This window comes from Macrobrachium nipponense, chromosome 20, assembly GCF_015104395.2.
Source record: "Macrobrachium nipponense isolate FS-2020 chromosome 20, ASM1510439v2, whole genome shotgun sequence".
Lineage (NCBI taxonomy): Eukaryota > Metazoa > Arthropoda > Malacostraca > Decapoda > Palaemonidae > Macrobrachium > Macrobrachium nipponense.
The window spans coordinates 60,376,332-60,386,924 of record NC_061089.1 but is presented as its reverse complement, the minus strand read 5'-3'; the positions used below and the strand labels follow the sequence as shown (position 1 = coordinate 60,386,924).

Genomic DNA, 10,593 nt, shown 5'->3' with positions numbered 1-10,593 from the left:
ATATATATATGTATATATATATATATATATATATATATATACATGATATATATATGTATATATGTATACACACATCTATATGTGTGTGTAGAAAGAGAGAGAGATAGAGCTTGTGTTTATATATGAATATGTGGTTCACATAGCAAACTAGACCCGCATTTGCAAGGGCCATAAGTTGTTTCCAGTATAATCCCACCAGTCGAACCTGCTGTGGACTGATATCAGTGCCTGCTGGGGAGCAACGTTTTTCCAATAATAGATACTGAGAACCTTCTGGTCTATGTTAAAAAGAAGCACTCTTCAAGATTAAATGTATACGCACTAGACGCATTATTCCAAGGTGAAGGATGATAGGAAGTCAGTGATCTTGATAAAAAAAAAATGCTCATCACTAACCCATGCAGTTTGAGAAACATTTTTAAGTTTAGCTAGTCTAGTAAAAGAACGAATGTGCGATTAGGAATGATAACACTAATGTAAAAATTAAATAAGTTTGTAGAAATGAACTTTATTGAACATGTTACATAAATAAACGAGAGTGATTATCAGTTCATACTTTGGTTAAGCATAGGAAGGCGCCGGATGGTACTCTGGGTACTGAGCCTCTCCCTCGTAAGTGACCTCAGCCACAAATCCTGAGTCTCCGTTGACGTTGTAGGACACCTTCTGCAGGCGGCCGTCGGGAAGGAGGACGTAGTAGGATCCCTGAGTGTCGTAGCCATCACGGGCTTCCTGGTGGCCGAAGTCGTTGCCGGAGTAGTCGTCTTTCACGGCATAATTGAAGTCGTACTTGGCTGGTTCCTGTCAGTAAAGAACGGCTTACAAACACATTTTGGAACAAAAGGCTTATTTTTTCAGAAATATTCCATCATAATTATGAATCATTTACTATTATTATCATGATTAATCTTCAATCGAAACTGACCTCATACGATGGAGGAGGGGCGTATCCATACTGTGGTTGGGAGGGAGCACCGTAGACGATAGCCACGAAGGCCAACAACAGACAAATCTGTCGGGATTGAAACACAATTTGTGAAAAATAAAGTTGCGATGGTTTGCTGAAAATGAACTACGTCATTGTTATAATGACTTCTCAATTAATGCGTTACCTATACAGCTTCACTGCAGCTAGAAAGATTAACAAGAAGGGAAAGTAAAAGTATGATGTATTGTGATAGTACTATTGCTAAATGCAACTATGTGTGATACTTAGCTATTTGTAAGAGCTCTGAGCCTTTTATATTGTACATTACGCGCTAAAATGCTCTTTAAAATATTGAAAACGGAATCTAGTCACTAACTTTACCTTAGCGATCATGGCGAGTTCTGGGAATGGAGTACGACAGTAGTCACTAGTCAGTGGGACGCACATACCTGAAGAAGGAGCATGAGGAGGTTCTAGCCGCTGCACCGCCCATCTGACCTTGACATTGCCATTACTTTTTACTCGGGGATTCTCGAGATGCGTGGTTTAGAAAGTCATCGTGGGGTTTCTTTCATAACAATATCGAGTTGCTCTATAATGGGTGGCTGGCTAGTGGAAGTTCATTTATTTATTTATGCCGTTTGGATATCTGCATATCGAACACAAAATATCTTTCATCTCCGATTTTGTTGAAATTCGCAGCCTATGAAGGTTTCTGTCTAATAACTGCACCTACGAGAAGGATCAAATATAATCCGTTTCCGGCTTATGAAGCCTTTTATCGTGTCCAGATTTCTTGACATTGGGCTTCAATGCACAGATTATGGCAAGATTATAGAAATAATACAAGGCATAGTTTAGTCATCTGAATGATAATGAAACCGAGATATCGCTAATATCATGAGATATCATAAAAGGTTTCACTAAATGAAGTCTGAAACCCTTAAAATTTTAAGGGAAACATTTTTCATTTACTGTTTATCTGCTGTAAACTTTTTCAGAGATGAATGTACTGCATTTATGATTGTGAAATAAATCACTAAAACTAATTTAATTTGGACTAAGAATGCAAACTCTAGCTTTTTCCTTTCATAGGTAAAAACACTTGGAATGTTAAATTTTTTATACTGAAATTACTCACATGAAAAATAATATACCGTCATAACAAGAGTGCAAATGCTAAAATACTCTATTAGAGACTTAATGATTTTAATTATGACCAAGTTTTGTTTTCATTAATTGTAAGTGTAAGCCCCCATAGCTGTTGAGTTATTGAAACGTTAACGTAAAGACATTATTTGGCATTTAACAGAGAGAGGGAGAGAGAGAGAGAGAGAGAGAGAGAGAAAGTTGGTGTGGGGGGGGGATGGGGCGAAAATTTAAATAGCTCTTTTGTTAAAGTTCAAATTTACCTATAATACTCTAATTCACCACCAGAATCATTCCTTACAGATCTCTCTCTCTCTCTCTCTCTCTCTCTCTCTCTCTCTCTCTCTCTCCTCTCTCTCTCTCTCTTCTCTCAGTTAGGTGCCAAATAATGTCTTTGTATTAAGATTTCAATAGCTCAGCAACTGTGTGTGTGTTGTGTGTCTCTGTGTGTGTGTGTGAGAGAGAGAGAGAGAGAGAGAGAGAGAGAGAGAGAGAGAGAGAGAGATCTAATAAAGGATTCTGATGGTGAATGAGAGAATTAAAGGTAAATTTGGACTTTAATAAATGAGCTATTCTCTCTCTCTCTCTCTCCTCCTTTGTTAAATGCGAAATAATGTCTTTACGTTAAGGGTTACATAACTCAACAGTTCAGAGAGAGAGAGATAGATAATATTGGAAGAATTTAAATAATTCTTTTGTTAAAGTCCAAATTTACCTTTAATTCTCTTATTCACCATCAGAATCGTTTATTACAAATTCTCTCTCTCTCTCTCTCTCTCTCTCTCTCTCTCTCTCTCTCTCTCTCTCTCTCTCTCTCTCTCTCTTGAATACCAAACAATGTATTTCTTCACATTAAGGCTTCAGGAACTCAACAGGTATTGAGGCTTACAGTTACTTCATTTAGTTAAAATGAAACTTAGTCATAAGTAAAATTTTTAGGTCTGTAACTGAGCAATTTAACACGCCACTCGTGTTATGTGCCTGTTATTAATGTAATTGTTGATAAAAAGCTCAAAGTGAGTCATTAAAACTATTTGAAGTTAAGCAAAAATAGCAAAATGTTGATTGCAATGTGTTCCCAGCATTAACTAATAGGGGGAAAAAATTGTAGTATTACTGAGGTCCAGTGTCAAAAATTCTGCTCACTTCCAAGCAAGGCATTTCTATTTCTTAAAATTACAATTCACAAATTAAATGTGATATTATGATCATTTCGTCACTACAGATATTTAGAATTACATCTGTTAGGTTCTAAGTTTAAAATAAAGCTTGGATGATGAAGCAGTTTACAATTTATTTAAATAAAAATAATTTCCATTTTATCGAAGCCCACTGTCAAGAATGCTTGACACTCAAAATCCAACTAAAGCTGCCTCCTTATCACACCTATTAAACCAATATTGTGGGCCTGGTCATACACACTAATGTGTGAGGGGTCTTCACTAAGATTTTGAAGCAGTTTTCGTAATACATTGGATTATTATTTTGGACGTGATAGGTCATGAAATTTACCCAGAACTTTAGATGTTTCCAAGAAATAGAACTTCTGGTCACTCGACGGCTTGCTGACGCCATGTTTTCAGAGGTATAAGTCTAAAACTTTTATGGTGTAGAGAGCATGCTCTCTCATAGAAGATGGGATATTTATATGGCATAACTACTGAATTTTTCAGCCGAGAGGATTGTTTATTAAGTGTCCAGTATTCTAGACACTTTACTCAGGGCTGGGTACGAAGGGGATATACTTGGAATCACCAGCTCACTTTGCTATTTACTAACAGGTGTATATCTGTGTAGACGTATATATATATATATATATATATATATATATATATATATATATATATCTATATATATTATATACATATATATATATATATATATATATATATATATGTATATATATAATATATATATATATATATGTATAATATATATATATATATATATATATATTATATATATATATATATATATATTTATTGAAATCACCAGCTCATTTTTGTATACAAGTGGGTGTAGATTTGTGTATACGTTTATATTATATATATATAATATATATATATATATTATATATATCATACCTATATATATGTAAATATATATATATATATATATATATACATATATATATATATATATATATATATATATATATATAATATATATCTTCCTTTCTATCCATCGACTTTTTTCTTATAGCAATCACCTTTCCTAAGTTTTTATTTTGAACTTTGTATACATTTGTTTTTCCAGTAGGCTAAAATGTGTTTCTTTTTCTTTGGGCGGCAGGATCTAAGATCTTCATTCATGCACTTAAATCTGATGCGTTTCTTATGACAAATTATTTTTTATTTCTATGACTAATAACAGTTTTATTTCTCGAAGTAATTTACCCCCTAAGATCTTTATGTCTTGTGAGAACCCTGGTTATGAAGAGTAATCTGTCTGCCATAGTATTTTGTGGAAGAATATACACTGTATATATATTTTGCCAAGTGGTCAAAAACTCTATTCAAATGTATTTTTTTACAGAAAAACAGGAAATCTAATTCTAGATTGGATTAAAGATATCAGTCTTCGGTATTAATTAGTGAAAATGTTATCCTTAATTTCCAAGTTTTAGAATGAGCGATCCATTCCTACAGCAATTATGTATGAAAATGTAAGTTAGGTAATGCGCTTGGGGAACGAATCAATCTACCAAGTGGTGTCTGTCGGCAATAGCTAGAGAAATTTAGTTAAATCGTTTCGGGACTCTAGGACCCTTACCTAATAATAATAAATCACAGTGCGATTTCCATTTCCCGAGCAATGTCAGTTTGACTATGTCCTCGCTGCCTGCATCTTCTGTTTCAAGTTAGAGGAAGCTAATCCTCTGGGTACTGATTCTGAAATAAATGTTCACAGACTTTATCTTATTCAGACTATTTAGTTCAGCAGAATATTGGTGTACCTGATATTTGTTAAGGCGGCCGATTCAAATCACAGGACATTCGTAATTAGGATTAATGCTTTGCATTCTGATGGTTTTACTAAAACACAGTTTCTTCAAGAAACGACCATTTTATTTAACAGATCTCTCATAAATAGTTCGGAATCAGTTTTCTATAAATAGACAGCCTAAGCATAGGAAGGCGCCGGATGGTACTCTGGGTACTGAGCCTCTCCCTCGTAAGTGACCTCAGCCACAAATCCTGAGTCTCCGTTGACGTTGTAGGACACCTTCTGCAGGCGGCCGTCGGGAAGGAGGACGTAGTAGGATCCCTGAGTGTCGTAGCCATCACGGGCTTCCTGGTGGCCGAAGTCGTTGCCGGAATAGTCGTCCTTCACGGCGTAGTTGAAGTCGTACTTTGCTGGTTCCTGTTGGGAGACGGCATTTTACTGACACATACTATAATTATCTCAGACTGGCGTTATTTAGTGATTTCATCAAAGTTTTAAACTTAACAGAATTTAATAACGTTTTGAAAACCTTTACTTTGTAACTGACCTCATAGGATGGAGGAGGGGCGTATCCATACTGCGGCTGGGATGGAGCACCAAAGACTGCAGCCACAAGAGCCACCAACAAGCAAATCTGAAATGAATCCAGCACAATTAGTGACGACGCTGTTACTCAGATGAATTCATGAAACTGCATCATTAAATGTCGTCATTTTGATTATGTACTTTAATCATAGTTTCCCTAAGCTAGCCTTATTGTATAAGTAGAGACGTTATAGGTTTGAAGAATTTTAATGCAATAAATAACTACATTAACGATTTTTTCTGATCTGTACTTTATTGGGCAGCGTACACCTTAAGTGTAGAGTGAGTATACAAAGCATAAAAGCGTATATAACGATAGAAGACAAACAAATGAGCATCGGAGCTCAGTACACAATAAGGAATCATATCCTACATACATGAGGTAGAAATGCAGGATCGCTATTTACTATATAAAAATGTCCGTCCATGTTAGCACTAACTTATATACTATCCATTTCAAACCAAACACTTTGAATGGCAATGGCAATCATTTTTCGGTTGACTGTATCCATAGAAATCTCGTGACGTGCTTTACCTTAGTCATCATGGTGAGCTCTCGGAATGCAGTACGGTGAAGTGGAGTGGAAATATGGCCTTATATACTTGAAGTCGAAGGGGAGGAGTCGGGAAGAGTTGCAGGAGAAAGGTCCTCCAGAAGAAGTCCCTCCCTGTTACCCCACCCATCTGAACTTGACATTGTCATTACTCTGCTCTTGGTCTCTGTAGGTGAGTGTTTTCGAAGGGGAGGTTGAGGTCTCTTGCATGACAATAATGGGTTATTGTGTAGTGGGTGATTGCCTGGCATGGGTATTCTATTCTGTGCTTCACCTAAGCTTTCTGTGTTTTGCATTTCTAGTGAGAAATTGATCTAAGCAAATAGAAAGGTATAACACTTATAAAAAGTACATTGTTTTCAGCATGAACTCCAACGATTCCGATTCCTTCGAGTGACTTTTGATGAAGTATGTGCGAATAATAGCGGTGGATTACTTATTGGTTATTTTCACCCAAAGAGGAAAAATGTCAGTTTTGACGTCATCACTTCTTAAATTCTGTTTTTCATTATCATATATTCAGACATACAAATACACTCTTTTCTTTATTATCTCTTAGTTTAATAGTATATGTTGATAATCCCTCTTATTAGAGTATTCTAGTTTTTTTTTGTTATGGAAATTCAGATGGAAGTTCTCTTGTACTCTGAGTAGCCAGCTATTTGGGATATTTAAGTAACAATAAGCTATAACGAGAATGTTAGCTTTTCCTTTTTCATATACGCATTTTTTGTTTTGTTAACCGACAAAATTAATTCATATTTGCTGAATTTGCATCTATCGACATGTTTTTCAATTTTAAATCAAGAACGAAAAATTGCAGGCAAAAGCATCTGATTCCAAATTGTTTGGAGACTTATTAGACAAATAAATATTTCTTTAGGTTGTACAATTATTTAGTATCTTTACTGTTGCATCGTCGGTTTACAGAACCAGTCAATCGATCGATCATTGGGTGAATCATCAACAAAATATTCCATCACCTCTTCAATCAGTATCCAGAAGGATGAACGAAAAACTTCGTTGGGTCTCAAGCATCCGAGACGAATTGCGGATTTAATTCTTTTCAATTAAGTAAGACTAAAAATGCGAGGTCGGTATTCCAATCAACAGTTCTTATGGAATGTTCTAATGTTTGAGGAATGTTTCCCCAAGCCGATTAGTTTATTATTGACGCAATCTTTTGCATACTTTACAAAAATTCAAGTCCGCAAATAGAAAATGGTAATTAGCGGTAACAATTCGAGGTATTTGCCTTTCGTATAATTACTCACTTAATGAGGAAAAATCCAAGGAAACATGAATGGAGGAAAACCCTAATATTCCAGGGCAAAGCTAATTTCCTGATACGTTTCGTAAACTAAAAATATGAATAAAAGCCAGAATTCCAGGTACAAAATCTGACAAAAATTAAGAGGAATTTTATTTTTTAAAAGTCACATAGCGGGGCGTTTTATGAATTGCAAAATAAAAACCATGGAAATGTTAATACAAAAAATGAGTAATTATTAAACTTCTCAGAGGCACAATGAATCCATTCACTTTCGCTGTGAACATCTTTATGAAATAAAGTTGTTGATGAATATAATGTTAATCATATTAAATTTGTTTGTGTATAAAGGTTCTCAATATACAGATCATGAATGATAAATCTGTCATGACAGTATGAAAAATTTTGACGATATATATCTGTATCCATTGCAAAATATCCTTATCGGCAGTGTTCTCTCTCCCCACAAACAGAATAACAACAACACTAAATGTGCCAAAAGGGTAGATGGAGAAAGATAGAGAGTAAATGAATTTAGATGTAAGTGGAGAGGGACCAGAAGTAAACATGGCCCGAAAGGGGAATATTTACCTTTGATGCAGAACCGGGAAGAGTTGGGAGGGAAGATATGGCGTTCGAGGAAAGAACAGATATGAAGGGTTCGAAGGAGGCACCTCTTCCCTTTTTCTTATACACAAATTATATAATGGGAGGCATCTCCTCACCATATAAGTCGTGGAACATTATGATTGTCATTTGAAGTTTTATTTCCCTTAGAATTCTCTTGGGTTTTGCTATTTTTGTTATTTAATTGGGAAAAAAACTCTATCGCGAGAGTATATATATTGTTCTAAGGGGTCCACAATGACAAAAAATGTAGCGAGTTCGTGCATAATTTTAAAAATTCTTCACAAAAAGCCTTCGAACCCTTCCTGGCTTCATCTTCAGTCCAAATGAACAATTAGGCACACCATGTACTGAGGTGAATTTAAAAAAAAAAAAAAAAAAAAAAAAAGTCGCTGAAGATGTTGACACCGTCGTTAGCTCGTTTAACAAATACCAGGTGATGAAGAAGAAGGCAGTTAACTCCAACTAGGTGATTTGTGGATCCCTTAGAACTTTTTTTTTGTTTTTTTTTTATCAAATTGCCTGTAAGCCATCCACTTCACTAATTTTTGCTTTCAAAAAAAAATTTTCCTTTCTAAATCTGTGTTGTATCAATATATCTATGACACAGTGTTTACGTGTCGTATCATTCTACAGAATACAGTGAAGATTGTTTGTCACCACCAGTTATTGCTCATTTCTTCTGCTTGTTACAATATCTAAAATTTCCGTTGACTTCACAAGTTTTAGTTTCGTTGTAAATATTGCAGTCAACCGTGATAATATACAATTAACTTTATCTGTCGTTCAAAAAAAATCTATAATGATACGATTATTCTTGCCATTTTGGTTTCATTATGTTTATTATTCCCCTTACAAACAAACAGACAGACAGAAAATGCTACGTTTGTAAATTACTCTTGAAATGCAAGAATTTCAGTACCTGGAAATACCTGAGGATACAAAGGTGTGGTTGAAAGTTGATATCCTGATAAGGTTTGGGAGCAAGCGTCGTTTGAACTTCAAGTAACCGTTTGGAATACTATCAATAAGTTCTATATTATTTATTTTCTATACTAGTGATAGTGAAGATTTAACATCCAGCTTGTGGAAGAACAAACAATAGCTTAAGTTATTTGAAAGTTTCATTTATTGTAGCTCAAAATTCGTGTAATTACTCCATAAATAAAAAAACCGTCAGCTCGCATTGGATTGAAGTTAGGCCTATGCGCTGGACTGATGGTACTACTCTGGGTAATGCCTGGGCCCTATTCCTCGTAAGTGACTTTCGGCCAACAAAACCTGAGTCTCCGTTGACGTTGTAGGACACCTTCTGCAGGCGGCCGTCGGGAAGGAGGACATAGTAGGATCCTGAGGGTCGTATTCATCACAGGCCTCTTCGTGGCCGAAGTCGTTGCCGGAGTATCGTCTTTCACCGCGTAGTTGAAGTCGTAGGTGGCTGGTTCCTACGAAGAGACATATTTGCCTTGAATGGACACATTATGATACTCCTGTCTGTATCTCACTGAAGGTAAATCCATGGTGAGTTGGACTCCATAAACGGCGGCAGCAAGGGCCAGTAACAAGCAAACCTGGTGTTGAAAAAAGAAACATATATATATATATATATATATATATATATATATATATATATATATAATATATATATATATATATATATATATATATATATATAATATATATATATATATATAAATATGTCTACACATTACCGCGATTCATATACATATATCGAACTGAGGTGGCGGGGTGGTCTGGGGCTTCACTGCCAGTCCTGGAATTGAGAGGTCGATGGTTCGTGCCTGTCGATCGCCAATTCTATTATCGCTTAACAAATTCCCCCTCGGTTAAACATTTTTGAAAATATATTAATTCCGAGGTAGAGCGAATTAGAATATATATATATATATATATATATATATATATATATATATATATATATATATATATATATATATACATACTCAAATAGGATGGAAAAAGCCAGTTTTCAAATTCTCAACTTCAGGCTGTAAAATATACAAAATATATAAATTAAAACAAGAGTCAGTATTGATATCAGTTATAAAAGAAAAGTGGAAAATCATAAAACTTAAAGTCTAAAAGAATAAAAAAATATTTTTTTCTACTTTACTGATATCAATACTGACTCTTGTTTTGAATTTGTATATATTGTATATTACAGCCCTGAAGTTGAGACTCAAAATCTCGAAAATTTGTATTTGTATTGAATCTACGGCGTTCCAGATGGCCCAACCTTTCTGTATTAATATATATATATATATATATATATATATATATATATATATATATATATATATATATATATATAGATATTCTTGGAAACTTATTCTTTTTGTTTTTTTAAGATTCTGGCAGGAGTCAAATAAGAAACATTGTTATGCAGTAGAGGCAACACAAAATGATGTCATGTTTTTAGGCTTTGTGGTTAGAAGTGACAAGAGAACCTTCGCACCTGCTAACCAAGAATGCCTGCAGCGTCTCTTGGCTTACCTTAGTGACCAGATGATTTG

The 10,593-nt window shown here is 34.8% G+C and overlaps 2 protein-coding genes across 2 annotated transcripts; both read right to left on the bottom strand.

Moving 5' to 3' along the window:
* Window positions 1-501: 501 nt before the first annotated feature.
* Window positions 502-1,348, bottom strand: LOC135226479 (pro-resilin-like). Its single transcript, XM_064266091.1, has 3 exons — window positions 1,310-1,348; window positions 926-1,012; window positions 502-801 (listed from the first exon to the last, which is right to left on the bottom strand). The coding sequence occupies exons 1-3, from the start codon at window positions 1,319-1,321 to the stop codon at window positions 562-564; spliced, it is 339 nt and encodes a 112-aa protein (XP_064122161.1). The 5' UTR covers window positions 1,322-1,348; the 3' UTR covers window positions 502-561.
* Window positions 1,349-5,123: 3,775 nt separating this feature from the next.
* On the bottom strand, window positions 5,124-6,200 carry LOC135226471 (pro-resilin-like). The gene is made up of 3 exons (XM_064266079.1): window positions 6,144-6,200; window positions 5,571-5,657; window positions 5,124-5,440 (listed from the first exon to the last, which is right to left on the bottom strand). The coding sequence occupies exons 1-3, from the start codon at window positions 6,153-6,155 to the stop codon at window positions 5,201-5,203; spliced, it is 339 nt and encodes a 112-aa protein (XP_064122149.1). The 5' UTR covers window positions 6,156-6,200; the 3' UTR covers window positions 5,124-5,200.
* Between the last annotated feature and the right edge of the window lie 4,393 nt (window positions 6,201-10,593).

Excerpts from the sequence above, each read along its gene's own strand:
- LOC135226471 (XM_064266079.1), bottom strand. Across the intron at positions 5,441-5,570 it reads CCCCTCCTCCATCCTATGAG|GAACCAGCAAAGTACGACTT; the intron begins GTCAGTTACAAA and ends GTCTCCCAACAG.
- LOC135226479 (XM_064266091.1), bottom strand. Across the intron at positions 802-925 it reads CCCCTCCTCCATCGTATGAG|GAACCAGCCAAGTACGACTT; the intron begins GTCAGTTTCGAT and ends CTTTACTGACAG.